Source organism: Peromyscus leucopus, chromosome 8b (genome assembly GCF_004664715.2).
Source record: "Peromyscus leucopus breed LL Stock chromosome 8b, UCI_PerLeu_2.1, whole genome shotgun sequence".
Lineage (NCBI taxonomy): Eukaryota > Metazoa > Chordata > Mammalia > Rodentia > Cricetidae > Peromyscus > Peromyscus leucopus.
In genome coordinates, this window is record NC_051086.1 from 23,618,412 (window position 1) to 23,642,899 (window position 24,488).

At 48.5% G+C, this 24,488-nt stretch overlaps 1 protein-coding gene across 1 annotated transcript; it reads left to right on the forward strand.

Moving 5' to 3' along the window:
- Window positions 1-24,123, forward strand: Pmm2 (phosphomannomutase 2). The gene is made up of 8 exons (XM_028872866.2): window positions 1-145; window positions 4,550-4,661; window positions 7,425-7,501; window positions 8,224-8,315; window positions 11,449-11,548; window positions 11,682-11,757; window positions 14,518-14,633; window positions 22,480-24,123. The coding sequence occupies exons 1-8, from the start codon at window positions 92-94 to the stop codon at window positions 22,579-22,581; spliced, it is 729 nt and encodes a 242-aa protein (XP_028728699.1). The 5' UTR covers window positions 1-91; the 3' UTR covers window positions 22,582-24,123.
- The last annotated feature ends 365 nt before the right edge of the window (window positions 24,124-24,488 follow it).

The window sequence follows — 24,488 nt, forward strand, 5'->3', positions numbered from 1 at the left end:
CTTCCCGTCGTGCCTTGAGCCACGGGGCTCCGAACGGACCCGGAAGTTCCGGGTGGAGTTCCGGGTGCCAACGAGTCTTCTGACTGCAGACATGGCCGCGCTCTGCCTCTTCGATGTGGATGGGACCCTGACTGCCCCGCGGCAGGTAGGCGGCGCCCGGGAGGCTCGCGGCGGTGGAGCGGAGCCCGGGCAGCGCCCAGACCGTGGTGACGACCACCCGGGAACCAGGAGACGAGGGTCCTGAGCGGGGTGCGCAGGAAGAGGGGGTCAAAAAACCCCTTCCGAGCAGGAAACGCGTTCAAAACCGGAAAGTTTGGGTCCGGATTGCTTCGGGGGCCCTGGGGACTAGTGACCTGGATTGTAACTCCAGTTTAGAGCCCCACACACACCTGCTGTGTCTCCTTTGGCTGTGTATCAAAGTCAGGTTTTCAGCTGTCTGACCTTGAGCAAATCACTTTCTCGGAGCCCCTTTGAACGGGTGTATTGCCTGTTGCATGGGGTGCTGGTGAGAATAACAGAAATTCGTGACAGTGCCGTGCCCAGATCAAGCCTCAAAAGTGAGCCGCTTCCACCAGCCTGCAGTGATGGGGTCCCCAGGCTGTCTGCTGAGAGCATGCAGGGTCCAATAGAACTTCCTTCCCCTCAAAAACCTTGTTGTTATGGTCAAAGATAAGTCTTTGTGGGGTCAGTCTGGTGATGACAGCCTCTCTGCCTCCTTTGCACAGATTGGTGATTGCAGGAGTAATTCAAACTTGAGACTGGGCTCAAATAGCTTGAATGTCGCTATCTCTACCCCACCCGTTTCGGATTTCGTGGGGGTGTGTTCCAGAAGCCTGTTAAGTGTAATCTTAGATACATCTTTAAAACCACCCCCCACCTCCCACCCCGTGGCACGCCTTTAATCCCAGCACTCGGGAGGCAGAGGCAGGCGGATCTCTGTGAGTACGAGTCCAGACTGGTCTACGGAGCGAGTTCCAGGACAGGCTCCAAAGCTACACAGAGAAACCCTGTCTCAAAAAATCAAAAAATAATAATAATATTTTTTTATTTGGCAGTTACATGTGTACAGTGTATCTCAATCATATTCATCCCCAACTTCTCTGTGTTCCATATGGAGGACACCTGCCCACACATCCCTCTTCATTTCCATGTCTTTTTTTTATTTTAATAATTCATGAAGTCTACTTAGTGTCGTCCCCCCCACACACACACACACACAGTCTCAGGCAACATTCCAGCAGCACCATCCATGCTGGAAAGTTAACTGACTAATTTTGTGCAGGTAATCAATCACAGCTGCTGTGAATTCATGAGGGCAACGCCATATATGTCCAGAAGACAGCATTTCCCAACATTCCTCCTCATCCTCTGGCTCTTACATTCTTCCCTTCCCCGAGCTTTGGCAGGGTTAATAAGATGTCTCATTTAGGGCACTTACTCTTAGCACTCTGACCAGGTCTGCTTTAACCACTGCCCACTACAAAAGAAACTTCGTACCAAGGTTGAGAGCAGCATTAACCTATGGGTGTGGACATAAATATTCAGAGGCAGTTTGACAAGAAGTTCATTTGGCAAAGCAACAGTAATAGAGGTTCCCCCATAGGGTCTATGAGCTCCTAAGCCATAGGCTTTTGACTAAGTTTATTGTACCAGGCATTAATTCCCTCTTGTGGAACAGGCCTCATGTCCAGTCAGAAAGTGATTTGGTTACCCCCATAACAATCATGCAGCCATTGCACAAGTGAACACTTATTGCCTGGCAAGTCGGTGCTGTAGCATGCAGGATCCATGGCTGGGAAGCGCCGTTAATGACTTTTCTTCCCCCAGCGGTTTGCATGGCACCTCCCGGCACTGTGAAAGCTCTGTATGTCAGTTCCAGCCTTACTCCTCTGGGGTCTTGCAACCAAGGTGTGCTGTGTCTTCAGCAGTATGGGACTTACCATGTAGTTAGGGTGGCCAGCTAAGAGCAATGGCAATAACCTGTATTGTTTGGGGGTCTCAGGTCTCTCTGGTTAACAGTATCCCCCACCTGGCACTGAGACTTTTGTTTAACAACCCACGTCTTTTAGGGAAAGACATGTACATACACATATACTTTACAAAGTAATAGGTTTTTGTAAAGTTTTTTAATATAGTCTTAGTTTTAGATAAACCACCACCCAACCCCTTCTCTACCTCATTCTACCTTTCTGAGCCACAGTTTGATCTGTCTAGTGATAACATTCTACCACAAGTTCTCCAGAGCCCTTTCTGACTCAGCTTCACTGCTCAATACACACTAATGAGTTAAGTCAACAGTGAGGTGGCAGGTAGCACAGGATTTAATCCCTGCAGGAAGATTTGAGGGTTCAGATCCAGCCTGGGCTATATAGTGAGTTTGAGGCAAACCTGGGGAACCTGTCTCAAAACAACAAACGCCAATAGTCTAGAACTGGAAGCAGAATTCTGTTTTGTAAAGGGCCATATATTAAGTGTTTTTGTCTTTGTAGAACATATCCTGTAGTAACTACTCAACGTTAGTACAAAAGCAGCCATAGACCATATGTAAACTGAGTAGCTGTGTTCTAATAAATGTATTACAGAGGCCACTGAGATGGCTCATGGATAGAGTCATTTAACCTAAGCCTTGGGACCTGAGTTCAATTCCTGGAACCCACATGGTAGAAGTAGAGAACCAACTCCCACAGCTGTCTTCTAACCTCTCCTCGTACATTGTGGCACATGTACATGTATTTACATACACACTAAAATGCAGTTATTATAGAAACAAGCTGTTGTTCAGTTTGGCCCAGGAGCCACAGTGGTCAGGAGTCTATATTCCTAAGCCTTTGTACAGTGCTGAACTTGCAGTATTCCACCATCTTTCATCCTGGGCAGGATAGTTAGTACTGCCATTTTCTCCCCCGAGACAGGGTTTCTCTGTGTAGCCCTGGCTGTCCTGGATCTCACTCTGTAGACCAGGCTGGCCTCGAACTCACAGAGATCCGCCTGCCTCTGCCTCCTGAGTGCTGGGATTAAAGGTGTGAACCACTACTGCCCAGCTACTACCATTCAAACATAAGGAAACTGAAACCAGTGAAACCCTAACCGCCTCAGCTTCTTATAGCAGCTGTGGTTAAAGTCCCTGGGCCTCAGGGCACTGTTAGTTGTCCAGTTTGTTTTTTCCTTTCAGTGTTCTAGGTGGAGGGCACTCCAGGTACTAGATATGCTACTGGGAAAGTGCTTCTGTTTCCTAGGTAAATGGGGATAGATAAGCATGAGGTAGAATAGCAAAGAAGCCAGGTGATCCAGAATGTATTCTCTTGTAGACATTTGGAACAATATGCTTACAGTGATCATAAGCAGTTTTAACAATAAAACTGTAATTTGGAAGAGAATTTTCCTATGTGCTGGGTACTGTGGTTAAAATATTTTAGTAGCAGATCTATTTATCATCAGCCTTTCCTGCCTTCATCCATGTGTATTCTTAGACATCACTAATCATAGTGCAGTCTGGAAGAGGAAGAGCAGGTTGACTTTTACTGCAGTTGTTGTGGTGACATAATGTGACCTACATGGGTTCAGTCTCTTTAGCATGGACTCCAGAGGTGTGTGTGCACATTTCCGTGTTTGTGTAGAAGTTTGTCTGCCTGGGTGCTTTCTTCCAAATGTCATTCCATCCCTAAACAGTAAGACTTGAGAAAAGCCTTTAAAAAGGAGGTGGAGCATAGGTCTCCATGAATCATTTTCCAACTCTGGCATCCTGAAAAATCTCACACACAGAGATCATTGACAAAAATGGTGAGCAGAGAACCCATATCTCTGTAGATAACCCATATCCCTATCACTTATGTTAAAAGCAGCTGACATTTCATCATAATAACTTTGTATCTCCTCTTGCTTAGTAACTTTCTAAGCCACGGTCATCATGCTACTTCACCCCTTTGTATTTTTGTTTGTTTGTCTATTAAAAGACAGTCTTAGGAAATCTAACTATGTAGCCAAAGCTGGCCTTGAGTTCCTGATCTTCCTGCCTCCAATTCCCAAGTGTTGGTATTACAGGCTTGTGACACTATACCCACTACTGACTATTAAATTGTATCATGTAATATAAAACACCTTTAAAGAACAAAAGATTGGGTTGGGGGATGGTGCCGTGGTTAAGAGCACTGGCTGCTCTTCCAGAGGACTCAGCATCCACATAGTGGCTCACAAGCACCTGTAACTCCAGTTCCAGGTGATCTCTGCCCTCCTCAGGCACTGCAGGCATGTGGTGCACAGATAAATATTGGAACAAAACAGACAAAAAAGAATAAGCTAGATCTATGTATTAGCATAAAAAGGGCACCACGTCATAAAATAGAAAAAGCAAGTCATTGCACAGGACAGAGAACAACCAACCCTATAACCATACATATGTGAGTAGACAAGTGTGAACAGATATAACTAAATATTAAGTTTTTCCTAGTAACAGCGCTGGGCTTGTGTAAAAATAGGAGCTAAATTAGTTTGCAGTTTTCATCCTATTATTGTCACTCAAAATTATCCTATTTTCCTTCCTGACATATAGAAAATTACAAAAGAAATGGATGGCTTCCTACGAACATTGAGGCAGAAGACCAAAATTGGAGTGGTAGGTGGGTCGGATTTTGAGAAAGTGCAAGAGCAACTGGGAAATGATGGTAAGTGCTAATTACACTGTAGTGCAAGATGAACTTCTCACGAGGATGCGGAGACCTGCCGCCCCGTGTCCCCTGCACTCCCAAGCCACTGTCATTTATGTGGCACACTTTCTGCCCTCTCTGGGGAGACATTGTCTCTGCCCTTGTTTGGCCTCTGCTTCAGTCCTAGAAAAGTGAGTTCTGTGACCTTTGACAGAACCCTTTACTCACGTGTACAGATAGACTCGCCTTGAAGGTCATGCATGTCTGTGTCTTCACTTCTGGAACCTTTTCTCCCTCTAGTGTTCACATGTCCCTCACTGCTCTCTCACTGCAGCCCGGGCCCCACCTCCTGCCTGTGCTGTCCACTCAAATTTGTACATGCCTCTGGTCTCAGTACCTTGTCCCTGTAGCCCTGAAGGCATGTGTTCCAGCGTTCCCTAATCATAGCGTCCCTAGGCTCCCTGCATCACCAGGGTCTCCAGCACAGGACTAGGAAGCTAGAGAGCCTTGGTGATAGGGTCTCACTTTGTAGCCGAGGCTGGACTCCAACTCACCTTGTCCTCCTGAGTGCTGGAGTAACAGACATCAACCACCACACCTAGCTGGAGAGTCTTCTGGCTTCTTTCCTGGAGATGGAACAGCGGGTTTCTAAGACCTGGGCACACATTTTAGCAAGTATCCCACCAAAATTCTAGTGCCCAACCCTGCTGAGGGAGTACACTCTGATGTAAACTCAGGTCTTTGCTGCTGTACAGACTGTGTTATGAACCTGTTTCCTGGGGCTTCTGAGATAGTTGGCCTGTGAGAAAGAGTAAGCAGAGAGGCTGGTGAAGGGCTAGTTCTTCACTATTGGTTGTAGTGTGGAATGCTGTCCTGTGAGCCAGGCACTTGGGAGGCTGAGACAGGGGAGTCAGGAGTTTGAGGTCAGATGGGGCTGGAGAGATGGCTTAGCAGTTAAGAGCACTTGCTACTTTTATGGAGGACTCAGGTTCAGTTCCCAGGACCCACATGGCAGGTCACAGCTGTCTGTAACTCCAGTCCCATGAGGTGTACATATATGCATGCAGGTACTCATACATACCAAATAATTTTTTGTTTGTTTGTTTGTTTATTGAGACATTTTTTTTATGTAGTTCTGGCTGTCCTGGAACTTACTCTGTAGATCAGGCTGGCCTCGAACTCAGAGATTCGCCTGCCTCTGCCTCCTGATTGCTGGGATTACAGGCGAGTGTCACCATCACCCAGCTTTCTTTCTTTTTTTTAAGCCAACATGAGTTTAAAATAGACAAAAACCACACTGTTGTCCCAGAGTCATGTTAGTCCTAAGGACACTTGGGCGGGATAGTTCACTGTAGGATACCTAGTACCATCTCTGGCCACTAGTTGTCAGTAGAGTGCATGCCCACAGGCACCCACACGCAGTTTGACAACCTGAGGTCTCTCCAGACATTGCCCAGTGTGTCATGGGGATCACGGTCCCATGATTGGGGACTCAGCATGTCTTACCTGAAAGCACAAGTCTGTGGGTCAGATCAGATACTGGGAAGAGTCATCTCTGCAGTCTGAGGACATATTCCACTTCATCTTCCTCAGAGCTGCTCTCTTTAGAAATGCTATCAGCATCATAACGAGGCATATTCAGCCCAGAAAATCCTGTCACAGGGTGATCACCATTCCCACTTCTGGAGTGTACTTAACAACGTGCTCTGAGAGGTTTGTATCACTGTGGCAGACCTGGGTGTTTGAGAGAGGATGTATGTACCGAGAGTCAAAACACTCATACGAGAAGGCACCTAAGAGCTCACCTTGCATCAGCATGTGTGGTGGACATACCTGTAATCTGAGCACTCAGGAGACTTGCTGTGAGCTTGAGGTCATGCTGGACTATAGAATGAGTTCAAGGCCAGCCTGGGCTGCGTGAGGTCCTGTCTAAAAAACAAATAAGTGGGCATAATAACACATTCCTTTAGTCCCAGCACTTGGGAAGCAGAGGCAGTCAGAACTTTTGTGGGTTATATGCTATTATATGCTAGTCTTCAAGTCTAAATGAGTATAAGAATCATCTTTTAAAAAGAGCTTTTTTGTTTTGTTTTTTGAGACAAGGTTTCTCTGTGTAGCTTTGCACCTTTCATGGAACTCACTTTGTAGCCCAGGCTGGCCTCGAACTCACAGAGATCTACCTGCTTCTGCCTCCTAAGTGCTGAGATAAAAGGCGTGCACCACTACCGCCCAGCTAAAACAGCTTTTTAAAATTTTTATATTTATAAAAAAATTATTTTGGGGTGGAGATTATTCAGTGGGTGAAGGCACTTGTCAACCCAAGTCCAGTACTGAACACACATAGAAGTGAGAAGCAACCCCACAAATTGTCTTCTGACCTACACACACACACCATAGCATATACATGCCCAAATGCACACGTGCACACAAAATAATAAATGTTTTAAAAAGTTCAGCCTGGCAGACCTGACCTGGCAAGCCTGAGAGCAGAGTGTGGCGGTCCTCTTTGTCCCTTGTTCCCTGCTGGCTCACGACAGGGATGGATGAGCCGGCATCTTACTTTGCACACTGGCAGGCTGGAGGCAGGGTCCATCTGCAGCTCTTTTGTCATCCCTTAGACCTGGAGTCAGAGCTGCTGCCAGAGTCCCCAGCCTCTTGATGAGAGGGGCTGGCACAGCCTGCAGGTGCTCAGCGGCGTCCTTGGGGGTGGGTGTTGAGGAAGACAGAGAAAGGCCAGTTTCTATTCAATGCATCCTCAGTTTTATCTTGTTTTGGTTGTAGTGATTGAGAAGTATGATTATGTGTTTCCAGAGAATGGCTTGGTAGCATACAAAGATGGGAAGCTTTTGTGTAAACAGGTAAGTTCTCAAGTGTACAGCTCATTCTGTATTACTACTAATATGTCATATGTAAGCCAGCATGGCTGGGGCAGGAAGGTCAAAAGTTCAGGGGCTGCTGGGCTAGAAAGTGAGTTCAAGACCAACCTTGGCAACTTAATGAGACACCGTCTCAAAATTTATAAAAACAGTAAAGAAAAGGGGGACATAGAACAACACATTACATGTGATAATGAGTGAATGCCTCCGGGCACATGCTGGGGAGTGCGGGGTGGGAGGGAGCGGATCTTCACACTGTATTCTTTGTTAAGTTTGAATTTTGCCCACGCAGCTGTTGCTTGTTCCAGATAGTGACTGCATCTTTATAATGGCCTTTCAAAGCTGCTTGAGTCCAATGTTTCTATTAGAATAGCCAAAGCTAGAGCAGGTCCTTCACCCAGGGGCCGTGAAGAGAAGCTGTACTTAGCATTAAGAATAATTGCGGTAAGCTCTCTGGCCCTTCCGGGAAGTGTGTGAGAGAGAATGGATTCGTCCCTGAGTAATGAAGCAGAAGATGCTTCTGCAGGTTTGCCGGACGTTTTCCGCCAACAGAAGAGAGGAAGAGGTGAAAGGACAGAAGGATGTGTCACTGTCGCGGCTGGCCAGCCTGTGGCCTCTTCAGTGTCGGAGGATCTGGCTTTGCCATGAAGCCACTTTAAAAGTACTTCCTGTTATATCAACTAACTCATGCTTTGTTTACCTAGAGTATTCAAGGTCATCTGGGCGAGGCAGTGATCCAGGACCTCATCAACTACTGTCTGAGCTACATTGCAAAAATTAAACTCCCTAAGAAAAGGTGAGCTCACTCTGAACAAAGGAGGCTCTTCTGAAATATGGAGTAGTGGGTTCTCCGGGTGAATTCATGATCACAGCCAGAAGCCAGCACTCAATCCAGCTACTTGGAAATCACAGTCTGTATAGCCAGCCACATGAAGAGTTGTAAAAAAAGATGGCTGCCCGTGTGATGAGTGCTGGACACTGAAACCTGTGGCTCAGGGCTGTCAGGGGAGAATCCTGTGAAGTAGCACGCAAAGAGACAGAGCCTGATGTGGTGGCATCTGCCTGTGATCCCAGTGCTAGAGAGGCTGAGGCAGGAAGATCACAAGTTCAGGGCCATCTTGGGAGTTATAGCTAGACTTCTATTTCAGGAAAAAAACAAAACATAAAAATAAAAAGGGAAGAGGCCAGGTGTGGTGGTGCACGCCTTTAGTCCCAGCACTCGGAGGGCAAAGGCAAGCAGATCTCTGTGAGTTGGAGGCCAGAATGGTCTACATAGTGAGTTCCAGGACATCCAGAACTATACAGTGAGACTCTGTTTTGAACAAAACGGGGTAGGGGCAGGTGTGAACGTCAATGATGTAGGAAGCTGAGGCGGGAGAATTGCTGTGCATTTTAGGCTTCATAGTGAGTTCCTGGTCCACCTGGGCTACAGAGTGAGATCTTATCTCAAAAAAAGGGTCTCAGGAGACTGCTGTAACTAAAGTACCTGCCACACCAGCATGAGGCCAAAGTTCAGATCCCTAGTACCCACATCAACTGAGTATGGTCATGTCATCTGAAACTCTAGCCATGAGGGAGTGGAGACAAAGAGTCGCTGAGGTCAGGCATTGAAGTCTGGTTTCAAGGAAAGACTGTTTCAGAAGATAAGCTGGAGAACAGTGGTGAAAACAGTGTCAAACACTAGCTGTGCATTACGTGTACACATACATTACATACACATACATACAACACACACAGATACACACACATACATGAGCACACATAATTTTAAAAAGTATCAGAAGCCCACAGTCTGAAAGTCTTAAGGAGGCCTTCAGGCTAGATGTCATATAAATCCAAATGTGTTTGGCCTGCACTGCTTAAAAATCACATTGTAGGGATGAGAGGGTTCTAGGCTCAGTGAGGAAGAAGGCTTGCTCTGCAGAATGGAGAGCCGGGTTCACATCCCCAGACCTCACGGAAGAGGTTAGCTGTGGTCCCATGGACGCCTATCTGAGCACTGTGGAGGACAGAGACAGGACCATTGGACTTGCTGACCCACCATCTAGCCAGGCTCATGGAGAGACTGTCTCAAGGAACCAAAGTGATGGAGCAGGTACCCCATTCCCTGGACCCATGTGGTAGAGAGAGAGAGAGAGAGAGAGAGAGAGAGAGAGAGAGAGAGAGAGAGAAAGAAAGAATAGACTCGACTCCTACAAGTTGTCCACCTATCCGACCTGCCTCTCACAAAATAAATTTAAAAAAAAATTTTGAGCCGGGCGGTGGTGGCTCACGCCTTTAATCCCAGTACTTGGGAGGCAGAGCCAGGCGGATCTCTGTGAGTTCGAGGCCAGCCTGGGCTACCAAGTGAGTTCTAGGAAAGACGCAAAGCTACACAGAGAAACCCTGTCTCGAAAAACCAAAACAAAAAAAATTTTTTTAGGCCAAGCATGGTGGCACTGGCCTTTAATCCCAGCACCTGGAAGGCAGAGGCAGGCATCTCTGTTAGTTCAAGGCCAGCCTGGTCTACAGAGTGAGTTCCGAAACAGCCAGGACTTTTACACAGATAAACCCTGTCTCGAAAAACAAAACAAAAATCTAAATGTGTATTCTGAGTCTAAAACTAAAAACATGATTTAAATAAGTTTCTAGCCATCTTCCCTGGTCTGCTTCCTTTTCTGTGATCACATCAAGCCAGAATGAGCAGTCTGCCTCTGAATAAGATTTCCTGAGTCATTAGCGCGGCTCCATAGTCTAAGAACCTGTCTGTATCCTCTGTTAATGACATCAGTCTATTCAGGGGCTCACTAGCAAAGCAGATGCCTCAGAAACAGATGTGAGACTCCTGAAGGAGCGAGTGTTCTTATGCTGGGATCCTTTCCCAGCCCTTTATTACTGTGAGATGCTGTAATCAGTTACAGTGGGAACAATGAACCACAGAGTAGCTGTAGTAACACGCTCTGTTTAACCCAGAATATCCAAAACATCATTTTACCAAATAGTCGATGTAAAATAGGACTAGGGAGACAGGGTGCCTTAAGTCTGTAATCCCAAAACTGGGGAGGTGGAAGTAGGAGAATCAGAAGCTCCAGGTCATATATCATCAGCTACATGATGAGTTCAAGGACAGCCTGGGCTACATAAGACCCTGTCTCAAAAAGTGGGGTGTGGGGTATTCCTCCCTTGGGGTCCTTCCTCCTCTTAGGAGTTCATAGTTTTGTTTCCTTTACTACATCTCCTTTTACTTTGGCTGGGAAGGTAGGTCAGCCAGTAAAATGCTTTCTGCTTAAGCCAGGGTACCTGAGCTTGCTCCCTCACACCCTCAAAAAAGCTGGGTCTGGTATGCATGCTTACAAGCCCATTGCTGAGGAGGCAGAAACAGGTGGATCTCTGGGGTTTGCTGATCAGGCATTGTTGGTGAATTGGGGAGCTCCAGACTCAGTGAGAGACCCTGTCTCAAAAAATAAGGTGGAGAGTAATCAGTGAAGACACCCGCTATGGACCTCTGGCTTCCACTTGTACATTCACATTTACATGCACACATACATACACACATGAAAAAAATCTGTGAATGATTCCATTGCTTTTCCATGCTAAATCTCTATCCAGCTCAATCTGGATTAGCTACATTTTGAGTCTATCATACTATGTGGCTCAAAGCTTCCATGGAGCCGGGCGGTGGTGGCGCACGCCTTTAATCCCAGCACTCGGGAGGCAGAGGCAGGCGGATCTCTGTGAGTTCGAGGCCAGCCTGGTCTACCAAGTGAGTTCCAGGAAAGGCGCAAAGCTACACAAAGAAACCCTGTCTCGAAAAACCAAAAAAAAAAAAAAAAGCTTCCATGGAACACACACAGCCCATAAGAAACCTGGGTCACATGCTTCCGCTGTGTAGAATGTAATGTTGCCTAAGTAAATAAGGTATTTTGTATTTGGGGGCTTTTCCTCCCCAGGGGAACTTTCATCGAATTCCGAAATGGCATGTTGAATGTGTCCCCTATTGGAAGAAGCTGCAGCCAAGAGGAACGAATTGAATTCTACGAACTTGATAAAGTGAGTTCTCAGACATACTTGGGCAACGGCCAGGTTTGAGAAAAGAAGCCAAACCATGTAGCCTATGGCCAGTGTTTAAAGTGCTTCTACACTGCGATGCAGTGGATAATTGGTATCTTTTTGTTTCTCTCAGAAAGAAAATATACGACAAAAATTTGTAGCAGACCTGAGGAAGGAGTTCGCAGGGAAAGGTCTCACTTTCTCTATAGGTATGGTGCATACCCAGGCTTGGTCCCTATGGCCTAGAGCATGTGGTGGGCTGCTGAAATGCTTAGTGCTGTGGTGGGTAGGATGGTTGTTAGTGGGGAAACTGAGGTTCCCTCATAGGGTTCTTAGTCTCAACAATAAAAGAACTTAGAAACAGACTCAGAAGGAATCATGAGGATAACGTTATTAGTTTCAGAGAAAAATAGTATCTGTAAGATGAAAATCCCAGCAGCCACCGGGAAAGGAGATGGAGGAGAGCTGTGCTCTCAAAGTTAGATGTGATCGAAATAGGTTACTAAGAAAGGGCGAAGCACCCCCCAAGAATGGAAGGGGATGGTGAGCTGAGGAGCCCCAAAAGCATCTAGCCAGGCAGTGTGTGGTTTTTTTGTATTAGGTTTGTACTTGATTGAGCTCTGTTCACACAGTGATTCAGGGTTAGAAAGAGCTTCCAATTTTCCTCTGAAAACTGGCTTCTTTTACTTGTTAATCTGTCTCTCTCTTTTAAGATGTATTATTATTTATATGTTTGAGTGTTTTGCCTGCATGAATGTGTGAGCACCATGTGCATGTTGGATGTCCAAGGAGGCCAGAAGAGGATGTGGGCTGCCCTGGAACTGGAGCTCCAGACAGTGTGAACCACCATGTAGGTGATGGGACCGAAACCTCTACAAGAGTAGCCAATGCTTTTAACTCCCTAGCCCCAACATGTTCTGTTGTTGTTTTTCCAGACAGAGTTTCTCTGTGTAACCCTGGCTGTCCTGAACTCGCTCTGTACACCAGGCTGGCCTCGAACTCACAGAGATCCACTTGCCTCTGCCTCCTGAGTGCTGGAATTAAGGCATGAGCCACCAACACCTAGCAAGCAACATGTTAATCCTGATGTAGATTTTTTTTACTTTCTACTCCTCTACCATAGTTACACCCAAAGCCTGTAGACTGTAGACCAGCAGCCACAGCAGGATACCCCCAAGCCAGGAAGTGGTTCCCATGCCGTTGGCTCTGGTTCTACCTCTGTACCCAGCAGTACTTTTCCTGCCTGCTCCTCTCCCACACAGAAGAGCTGTGTCCTTCTGTGTGGACAGTAAAAGCTTCACACCTTGGTATGGAAGAGAAGCCTTGCTGAACTCCAGGAGAGGTACTATGAGCCTCTCAGATGAAAGAGACTAAGAGGTCTTGAAATCTTGCTGTGTGTCACCATTACGGAGCCACAGGGATGAGTGGATGGCTTTTACAGAGTACGAGTCAGCTCAGAAACCAGAGAGTTGTTGAGGCTCAGAGGCCTGTGCTGACTGCCGCTGAGCCAGTGGTGGCTCTGGTACAGAGTTCTGCCTCAAGCCTGATCTCGGCCTCATCCCTGGGTAGCACAGACCTATTAAGTTTTGTTAGTATATTTTCAGTTCGTTGGGGTGGGGCACACAGGCCACAACACGTGTGCAGCCCAGAGGACAGCTGTGTGGAGTCGATTCTCTCCTCCTGCCTCATGGGTCATCAGACTTGACAGCAGTCACCTTCACCCGCTGAGCTGTCTCACACATCCTTACCGTTAAATGCGTCAGACGTGTTCATTTCTCCTGGCAGCATGGTCAGCCTTGACTTACAGCCTTTAGCATGTGAGCAGGCTGTAGGAGAAGTGGCCCAATCAGGAAGATTTTTAATAATTCCTGAATTGTTAAGTGAATGCCTTTCTAATAGCTTTGGAAATGTTTTGGAGTTTTTGTTTGTTTGGTTGGTTTTTTGCTGCTATTAAAAGTACCCCCATATTGGCTGGAGATCTAGTTCAGCAGTTAAGAGCAGTGGCTGCTCTTCCAGAAGGTGTGTTCAATTCTCAGCATCAGTGACAGCTCACAATCATTTGTAACTCCAGTTCCAGGGTTTCTGACAAAGCTTCCTCGGGCACCAGGCATGCATGTGGTACCCAGACATACATGCAGGCAAAACACACATACACATGAATGAATGAATGAATGGTTTTAGGGGGTACCTACCTGTAAGTTATCTTTCATGTAATAAACCTATTGCTTGCAGGATGAGCTCATATAGCCTGCTTTTGGCATTTTCCTAGGTGGTTTGGCTTAGCTAGGGTTGTTTTTTTTTTTTTTTTTTTTGAAAAGTTTTCACTCTGTAGTCCAGACTTGCCCGGAATTCACATGAAGCTCAGACTGACCTTGAGCAGTTCCACAGGGATAGGGAAGCCCCTACTAGGCTTTTACCTAAGCCTGCTTCATTTATATTTGTCTCTTCCTTGAAGAAGCACTAAGAGAGATGATCGCTTAGACCCAGGTTTGATAATTCTGGGAAAGGGGCTGGAGAGATGGCTCAGTGGTTAAGAGTACTGGCTGCTCTTCCAACGGTCTTAGGTTCAATTCTCAGTACCCACATGGCAGTTCACAACTGTCTGTAACTCCAGTTCCAGGGGCTCTGACACCCTCATGCAGACATACATGCAGGCAAAACTCCAAGGTACATTAAATAAATAAATCTTAGACTAATAGTAATAATAATAATTCTGGGAAAAACAGCAGTGAACCTGTCCATAGGCATTAAGTGGTGTACAGGGATATTAAAAAAATAAAAATAAAAATAAGCTGCATTATTTTCCAAAAGTTGTTACCTCCCTCCTCTCACCTGAGGCTGTGCTGAGGATGGAACTCAGCCCCAGGCCTGCTAGGCAAGCCCTGTAACCACTGAGCCACCCCCCCAACCTTCCTTAGCCTCGTTTTAACCCATTCACCTTCTTGGTGTGTCCCCTCCCCATCCTGCAGGTGGCCAAATCAGCTTTGACGTCTTCCCTGATGGATGGGACAAGCGGTATTGCCTGAGACACCTAGAACATGATGGTTACAAGACCATCTATTTCTTTGGAGACAAGACTATGCCGGTAAGTAGGGAAGTCTCCTGTGCCGTTTGGGCTTGGCGGGGGAAGCTAGAGCAGGCTGTTTTGCCGTCTTCCTCTGCCTGCTGGCCCTGCTAGCCTCCCTCCCCTTAAGAGCTTTGAGGCCCTGCCCCAGTGGAAGCAAAGACTGTAGATCACTTCCAATCGGCCTCTTGAACTAAGTACTTCCCACGTGGAGTGCCTGTCAGATCACCTGTTGTCACACCCTCTGCATTTCAGCGCTAGCACTCCAGCGGCAGAGGCAGGCAGGTCTCTGTGAGACCAAGACCAGTGCGGTCCACAGTGAGTTCCAGGCCCGCCACAGTGAGACCCTGCGTAGAACAAACAGAAAGGCAGACAGAGCCTTCACCACTGTCGCTTATTCTCCTGCTCTACGTCCACTACCACGTTCACTGTACAGTGCACACTAGGTCACAAACATGAGGAGATGGGGGGTACCTGAGTCTGATGCTCAGAGACGCTCAGAGAAAACTGGAGTGAGGATCTGCACACACTGTGCCAGAGAGGGGCACAATGAAGCCATTTCCTCAGAGACACTTTGGCAGCATTGTGAGGCTCTCCCTGGACGGCTGCCTAGTGCCACCATCCGAGGCCTAAGAGGAGCCTCCATACCAGCTGCTCACTGCCTGGGCTGGGGTCTTATTGTGCCTGTCTGCTTCCCACCCTGCACTGCCCACATCACCTGTTGTAGGGATCCGGGTTCAGGCATGGTGGCCACTCCAAACCCAGTAGGGTATCACAAATGCTACAGCTGTGGAGCTCTGGTCCCTTTGATGGCTGCTCTGTCAAGACCTGTATCGGGGACTATGGGGGTCCAGCCCCTCAATAGCCCCCTCCCAGGGTCCGGGAAGAATCTACAACCAGCTGATAATTAATCTTTGATGAGAAGAAATGAATCTATGTACACAAAACTCCTTAGTCCATATACATTATTATTCTATGACAGTTATAAGCTTATATTCTGCTCTCATATTTAGGTCATCTTTAGCCTGATTTCTCTCTGCACTTGTCTGCGATCCCCTCTACATTCTATCTTAATTCCTTCATCTAGTTCTGCCCTTTCTAGGTTCTCATCATCTTGTTCCTTCCCATATCATCTCCTCTCCCGTCTCCTTCTCTCTCATCTGGCTCTTCCTCATCTTGTTCTTCCCCATCTGGCTCTTTCTCATCTTCCATCTCGTTCCTCTAGTACTCTCTTGTAGTCTTTCAATCTACTTCTTCCCCATCTCAGTTCGTTCCTCTCAAGTTCTTACCCATCTAGTTCTTCCATTCTCTTTTCTCTTCTCTGTCCTCTCGTGCCCTGGGAGTCCTGGTATATATACACTTACAAGCAGTATTCCCTTAGCAGTGCAAAACCAGGCTTCCAGGGTCAAATGGAGGGGTGATAAGAATCACATAGGGAGGCAATAACTGTTAATTATCACTTGCAACCCCAAAGGGAAGTGACCAATGGGGAAATGAATTAACCAAAGGCTAAATTCAGGTAATATCTAAGAGGAGGGCTCTTATGTGCTCAACTATAATCTTAAAAGTGGTTGGTAGAAAGTGTTAAGAATCTATAAGTTGCTAGGTCAATGGGAGAAAATAAAACTGTCTTCTTTTTTCCTGTGGCTCTTATCTGTCCAAGCTATCTGCCGTTTTTCTGCAGGGTTGGGGAAAGTGTGCTCAGTTGCTAGGCAACCTGTGTACAGCTAAATGCCTCTGGTGATAGTTAAAGGGAGGTCTGGAACTGGAGGTAAGGTTTGGGAAAGGAGGAAGTAAGGCTTAATTGGCACATCTGCCAGGCCTTCTCAAACAGGTAGCCTGGATGCTTAAGTCTGTTCTTAGAGAGTACAGAGGTATCTCTGATAAAGTACTTTCCTCCATCTGGGGATGGACCTGGCCGGATGCTGCTAATGATAATTACAGGGAGGCTTGAACTGGAGTTCTGGCTGAGCATAGCTGTCAGCTCAGAAGGTTATCTAAATATTCCTAGAAGTGGTTAGATAAGGAGTTAGTGGTCTATAAAGTTGGTAAGGATGTAAGAAAGGAGGGTCCGAGCTGAATTGTGTAAAGCTATTACTTAAGGTCCACCTGACCTAGGCAGTGTCTCCGTGTGGAATTTATCTTAAATCAGGAGACTTGCATGTGGACTGTTATTACTGCTAGTCCTTGAAAGTAGCCAAGGGAGATATCTGATTCCAGAGAAAGCTTTCCCGAGGCTGTTCTCCAAATACCTGGAATGTGTATGTCCAGAGAGTGATCAGTCCACACTGTTAGCCCTTCTTAGGGAAAAGTCAATTGGGAAAAGTATGAAGGCACACATGATTTTCATAACAGAAGACAGCTGATCTATAACAAGCCAAGTAACACCAAAAGCTCCTTGGGATTTGGCTTCCTCTGGAGGAATTCCCTGATTCCTCCAGGTAGTGACTTTGCCATAACCAGCTGAGTTCTTATGATATTCCTGCGGCCCGCAGCAGACCTGCCCTGTCAGAGGTCTACCTCCCTGAGGACAGTGGATTATTTCACTTAGTGTGACAGCCTCCAGGTTCATCCTTACAAACAGCAGTAAGAATTAATTCCCTGTGTTGCCAGGCAGTGGTGGCACATACCTCTAGTCCGGCTCTCAGGAGGCAGAGGCAGGTGGATCTCTGTGAGTTCCAGGACAGCCAGCCAAGGCTATTACACAGGAAACCCTGTCTTTAAAAAAAAAAAAAGCAGCAGCATTTCCTTTGTTATGGTCGGGTAACTGTGCACAGTGTGGGTATGCTGTCCACCTTACCCGTCCGTGGGCAGACTGAGTTCTCTCAGCCACCTCGAGTATCACCTCTGATCACAGGACCATGGTTCACCGTGCGGATGTTTATCTGTGAGCCTGACATTGCAGACCTAGAGACAGGAAGCAGCCTCTGGACACTGTCTTGGGCTGACCTGAAAGCTCGGGCCCAGGAAGCCAAGTCAGTAGTCAGTCCTGGACCAGACAAACACTGCCACTGCACAGCAAGGACATCACGACAGGAAAGGGCAGCCTGTGCATGAGTGGTGACGTACACTTTCAGTCCCTGCACTTGGGAGGCAGAGGCAGGTGGATCTGTTGCTCCAGGCAAACCTGCTCTACACAGTGCGTTCCGGGACAGCCCTGTCTCAGAAACAGAACAAAACACAACCCAAAAAAGGCAGCCTCTCAAACCATATGTCTGTCTATTCAAAATCAAAATGTATCAGAGACTCCTGCAGCTCAGCAGCAAAGTAAGAACCTGATTTAAGGGACTGGAGAGACATGGCTCAGTGGTTAAGAACACTGACTGCTCTTCCAGAGGACCCAGGTTCAATTCTCAGCACCCTCATGGTGGCTCAAAACAATAGATAACTCTAGTTCCATGGGAATCTGATGCTGTGTTCTGTCTGGCCTCTGGATACCAAGCACACACTGGTGCATAGACACACATGCAGGCAAAACACCAATACATAGAAAACAATTTTTTTAAAAACTGATTTAACATGTTTGAAGGCATATTGCACCAAGGAAAACACACAGTGGACTCCTGGGCCTGTGGGGGTCCACATCTGTAATCTTAGAACACAAGATAACAAGTGAGAGCCACCTTCCTCCAACTAGACTGGCCATTATTAATAGACACACAGGAAAGGAGGTAGCAGTCAATGGCCCTTTACAGGGGAATGGGGAGCTGCCTCCAAGATGTGATCCTTTAAAATTTTCTCCTCCAAGTCTCCCAGGTCACAGTCCTTTGCCTCCAAAGAGAGCCCAGCCACCTGCTGGTACACTTTTGAACTGGTTCACTTAATAGTCTGTTGATAACTAAATGCTGTTAATGGAGAAAGCAGAGGATCTAGTTTTCAGGTACCTGCGGGATGCAGCCTGAGCTGGACATTCAGTGAACTTGCTCTCTGTACTTCCAGCCCCCCCCCCCACATTCCTCCCTCCTGTAGTCTGCAGAGGCCCCTCCCATTCAGTGGTGCATCGTTTCATCCTCCTGAAATCTGAGGGGGACCATCTGCCTTGAAAGTCAGCTCAGGGTGGTCAAGGGTGAAGGTGGTAAACCACCCAGACCGGAAATGGCCCCACCGCTCGCCACAGTAGTGAGACTCACAAGCGTGTCTCTGAGAACCTCTATGGGGATGCAGTTCCCCTTCTAAAGGAGCCCTGTGAGGATGAAACAGTCCTGGGAGGTCTCAGGGCCTGGCTAACCCAAGGAGCCTGGGCTTACTTTTTTTTATATGTATTGGTGTTTTGCCTGTTGCCTGTGGAGTTCAGAAGAGGGTGTTGGGTCCCCTGGAACTGGTTTCACAGGTGGCTGTGAGCTAGTCAAGCCTGGGTCCCTGGGAGAAGAGCCAGGGTTCTAACCCTAAGCGCCTCTAGCCCCAGAGGTGCGTCTTTTCCTGCACAGCCTCCTCACAGCCCAGCTCAGCCTCTAGCTCTGTAAGAATGTTGCTGAGATGTTTAGCTCTGACTGAGACTGAGAGGTCAGGGCCTGTAGAAAACCCCAGAGAGGGCTTACCTAGCCACTGGTACCTTCCTAAACAATCAAGGTGTTCGTTCAGAAATCACATCCTGCTGTCTTCAGCCATGTTTGGGGTGAGAACTTGGATTTTGCCATCCTGGACCGGTGACAGCATACAATGTGTTCTCTCCACCCAGTTCTTTACCGAGGGGATCCCTGGATGATGCCATGCTCTCCATAGTCTGCTTCCTGAACTGACGGATTTTTAACCAGGTTACAGGTTCTTAGACTAGCTTCAGGGGTTCCCTGGGTTCCTGCCTGCCTTCCTGCCTGCCTGAACACCAGAGTGCATGGTCTACTGGTCTTGAGTCTGGTTCTTCAGTGCATAAACATCCCTCACCACTGTCTGGGCTTTAGTTCAGGGAAGCACAGGCTTTGACCTCTGGTATGCAGTTGACTTCGTGGGGTCACAGAATCTGTGTCTCCTAGATACATAGTCATGCCAAGGCTGGCCCACAGTTGTCTCCTGCTCCACCGCCAAGAGGAGTAGAACAGTGGTCAAGTTCCAAGCCACCCGCAGACCTGACCTCCACTCCAGGGCCTACAGCCCAGCCCACGTTGCACTCCATGTTCTAGTTCTAGACTGGGAGAACTGGACTCACCTTCGGTGCACATTCAGAACCTCAGGATTCTAGCCTGGCCCTGCCTGCAGACGGCCTTTTGTTTGTTTGATTGGTTGGTTGGTTGATTTTTTTTTGAGACAGGGTTTCTCTGTGTAGCCCTGGCTATCCTGGAACTGGCTTTGGCTTTGTAGACCAGGCTGGCCTCGAACTCACCGAGATCCACCTCCCTCTGCCTCCTGAATGCTGGTATTAAAGGCGCGTGACACCGCTGCCCCCCCCCCCCCACGCACACGTGGCGGGCAGGCGTGGTTTGTTGTTTTATTGTCAGATACACACACACACACACACACACACACACACACACACACACACACACACGCACGCACACACGGCGGGCAGGCGTGGTTTGTTGTTTTATTGTCAGATTCCCTGACCTCCAGGCAGTGCTGCTCCCTTGAGAGCAGTCCCTTCCACTTCTGTGCCTGCCTCACCCAAAAGCAGGTTATCAAGTTTTAGCATGGAGTCAGTACAATGAGAGTGTGGGCTAAAGTGTGCAGATAATCAGTCTGTGCTGTGGGTGGCTGTCCACGCAGCAAGTGCACGCCGGCCATGCAGCAGCTCTGGATCCTTCTTGTGAAAAGGGGCTCACAGACTGTGGGGTAACCAGTGCTCATCAATGCCAGCTTCCCTTTCCATTCTCAGACCTTGGGCATTGTAAGGATTTAAATATTAACAGGCTGACTTCCAGATGCCTTGGGGATAGGATGGCCCATTCCCAGGCACAGCCTTCCTTCTCTTCTTTAGGAATAGTTTTTGTTCTGGGAGCTTGGGGTACTGAGCTTGTCCTAGCAGAATCAGGACGTATGCATATCCAGCCTGTGCACTCTCTAGTTCCCAGACCCACTAGCTCAGGCCTGCTTCTGTTTCAGATGACCTCAGACCCACTGTTCCATGCTCTGTGCAGCCTGGCTTTGTTTTTTGAGACAGGGTCTCACTCTGTAGACCAGGCTGGCCTCAAATTCATGAAGATCTGCCTGTCTCTGCCTCCCGGAGCGCTGGGATCAGAGGCGGCCCAGTTTTGATTTTTCACACCTGACATAAAGTGTAGACTGCCTCAAACAGCTCACGGGTGCGGCTCGCTGACCCAACAAAGCAGAAGCATGGAGCCCGCTGTGTGGGTCAGTGGCGGATGTAGTAGCTGGCACAGGACCAGTCTAAGCCTTGTGCTTCTGGAGTTTCTCTTCTAAGGTAGTAGCTTCTGTCAGGAGCCCCCACTGCACCCCAGCCATTTGTAGCCAGTTTTATGGCAAAAGCCCAGGCTCTGTGACCACAGGTCCACCTCTAGGAAGCTGACATGAGCTCAGGCTTAAAGGGCAGATGGGGGAGAGGAGGAGGTCTGCAAAAGGATCCAGCCTGCTTTAACTGCCAGGTGGGAACAAACTGGCCTTCAGGAGGAGTGCTCCAGGCATAGCCTCACCTCGGGTTATTCCCCCCTCTGGCGTGGTTCTACCAGGAGAGTTTGCTGTTCCAAGGTGACTGTGGGTTTAGGACAGTGACTCTTCCTTGGTGCCTCCAGTTTAGAAAGGTGTGAGATGGGTTTGGTGACTGGCACTCAGATTCAGTTAGGACTGAGGCAGGATGTGACGACTTCATCCTGCTTTTAGTCCCCTTGCGGTTTGAAGTAGATGCTTTACAGCAAAAGCAGCTTCCAAGTGCCTGTGGTCCATTCTCCGGAGAGAGCCTAGTCCCATGGTTTGTGACTTCTGGGATCCCTGTGCCAGCCCCTCCATCTCTGCCTCATTAAAATCAGTGATGGTGGCCTGTGCCTGTAATCCCAGGCAAAGGAGGCCAAAGCAGGGATGTTAAATTTGAGGCCAGCCTGGGCTGTGCAGCCTAACTTCCTCAAAATGGGTAGTGGTGATGATGATGATGATGTAGCCATGCAGCCTAGCTTCCTCAAAATGGTGGTAATTAACTGAAAGCTGGGGAGATGGTTCATGGTCACACATCTGCCACCCAAGTGAGAGACCTTTTCAGATCCCCAGCCCCTGTGTAAGCAGCCAGGCACAGTGGTGCGTGCTTATCATCCCTGCACTGGGGCGGCAGGACAGGTAGATCCGAGGACCCCCTGGCCAACTGGGCTAGCCAAATCAGTGGGGCCAGGTTCAGTGAAAGACCCTGTCTCAGTGAGATGGAGAGTTAAGTGAGAAAGACCCAGCCAACCTCTGCCCTGCAGATGTGTGCGCACACATAGGAACATGCATGCATACGTACACCACACAGTCAAACCAACTCAACTCAGTTCCCCTCTTACTGGCCACACTTCAAGTGCCCAGTCACCCATGTGACCAGTGGCTGTGGGCAGACTGACCAGCCATGTTCATTTCACAGGGTGTGAGCAACCCCACCCCAGGCTGCCCGCCCCTCCAGCACTCCTTGTGACTTTCCAGAGAAATTTGGGCACAAAGACAAATTAATGGCGGTGAGATTGTCATTTACTGTGCTTTTTCCCTAGAATAATAAGCCGTAGCCAGATCCTCACAAAGGCATTCTGATGCCTTTCATGAGCATAATTACCTTTTGAGCTCGATTTTGGTTCATGAGAAGGTTAAACTCCTTGCTCAGCGTGACTAAAATGTCATTCCTTTCTTGGAAACTAAGGGAAATGAACTGAAGAAGCCTCCCTAACCCAGGAACATCAGGGTGGCAGCAGCCAGGGACCAGGACAAACCATAGCCTACTGCTTCTGTTGTGTCTCTGCAGGGTGGCAATGACCATGAGATCTTCACAGACCCCAGAACTGTGGGCTACACAGTGACAGCACCTGAAGACACACGCAGGATCTGTGAGGAGCTCTTCCCTTAACACCAGAGGAATGGGGTCCTGGCCAACAAAGCTGAAAGGTCACTCAGGGTCAGGGGTCACTTAGTGCCAGAGCTGGAGTCCCTCCTCATGTGCATCTGCCCCTAGCCTCCAGCCAGGCTGTTCTCATGGGTCCAGTCACACAGGGACTAGAGGTCATCTTACTGGGCATGTCAGTAGGCCATGCCACCACCTCTGTCCAGCATCACCAGCAGCCCCAAGGGAAAGGAAAGAACTTAGTCAGAAATGGCTGTGGCTCGGTGTGATGGCTCATGCCTGGACTCTGTACTCAGGAAGCAGTACTGAGGCAGGAGCATTGCCACAAGTTGGAGGCCAGCCTGGGGGTACAGAATGAGACCCTATCTCAAACAGAATAGTGGCTCTGGAGTTGGGGGCATAGCCCAAAGAACACTTGCCTGGCATGAATGAGGCCCTCTCTTGGATCCCAACCAAGATTTAGGTACCTTAAAACAGAAGTATTTCACCATTCCCTTCTCCCAGCCCATGGTCTGAGAGCTAGCTGATGGGATACATGGCTGGTCTTTGAAATTTCCCCATGATGATACAGGAAAACACAAGAATGTGCCTGGGCCCCTTACCCTTTGTGGAACTTGAGATGGGGTTTGGAGAGGGCTGTTTTGAGACATGGTCTCCCTATGTAGCCCTGGCTGCCCCAGAACCCGCTCTGTAGACCAGTTTGAGCTGAGCTCAAGGGCTTTTTGCCTCTGCCTTACAAATGCAGATTACATGCACCAACACAGCAGCAGGGCTTCATGAAAACCTGACAGTTGTCAGTGTTCAGACCCATGTTACCACCAAAAAGGGAGCCCTGATGATGAGAAAAGAACAAGACATCCACAGCTACCCACCTGGACAGAACTGTCTGCAGTCTGTGGTGGAGACTGGGTCATGAACTAAGGCCAGTGTCCTGCCGGAGGACTGTTGTTTCTGTTTTCAAGCCGGCTTCCTGTGTGTGAACTGCAGACCACAGCTTGGCCTGCCTGCCTGACAGCTGGCCAAGTGACAAGTGATCCCAGTTGCTACCTCCACTGGCCTGGCTGGACTTGTCTGCTACATTTTACAGCAGGAGGGCGGACCGAGGAGCCAGCAAAGCCAAGCCCCGTCTGCAGTCCTTGCCGCCAGGCTGCTGACCGAGGTAACAGACCCAGTTCCTGAGGGTGGCATCAGCAACAGCACGATGACCACGGCAGCAAGGGCTGCCACTCCTTCCACCTCTTCCTGGAGAACCTCAGGGAGAGCCTTCCAAGAATTTTTCCCAGGCCGCTTTCCAGTGATGAGTAAACGGTTCTGCAGCCCGGCTCCTGGTTGGGAGCCCCTGCCGCCCTTTCCTGCCTCCAGCCACTGTGAGTTCCCACTGCCCTGCCCTTGACTGCCCACAATGGCACCTGCTGCTGACCCCTTCACCTCTGCCCACCTCCACAGAGTGCCAGGACCTCCACCCTGTGACATCTGCCCTTGAATTTTATGGCAGTGCTCTGAATACTTACCCAGGGAAACACATTAAAGGGACTACATCGTTCCTCACTTCTTGTTCTGGTCACTTTAAGCCCGATATCAAATGGGTTCTTCTCTAGTTCTTCAGAGAACTCCACCTTGGGTCCTGAGAGCTTTTCTGCTCTTCTCCAGTGACGCTGGAGCCCCTAGCTGGCCCAGAGGCTGTGTTCTGCCTGCAGGTCCCATGTTGCCCATAGGTGGGGACCCAAAGGTGCCAGGTGGGCTCCAGGCTTTGCCAGTCCCTACGGTGGCTGTCACAGACCCCCACTGTCTTCATTCAACCATCCCACCTAACCAAGGGCCTCTGCTCCCCAGGCATTGCATGACAGTAAAATGATAGTGTCTAAGTCACACAGATAGTGCAGTGTGGTGAGTGGCTACCCAGGTCCAAGAAC

Coding starts and splice junctions, on each gene's coding strand:
- Pmm2 (XM_028872866.2), top strand. CDS start 92: ATGGCCGCGCTCTGCCTCTTCGATGTGGATGGGACCCTGACTGCCCCG. Junction 7,502..8,223: donor GGAAGCTTTTGTGTAAACAG/GTAAGTTCTCAA, acceptor TTGTTTACCTAG/AGTATTCAAGGTCATCTGGG. Junction 14,634..22,479: donor TTGGAGACAAGACTATGCCG/GTAAGTAGGGAA, acceptor GTGTCTCTGCAG/GGTGGCAATGACCATGAGAT.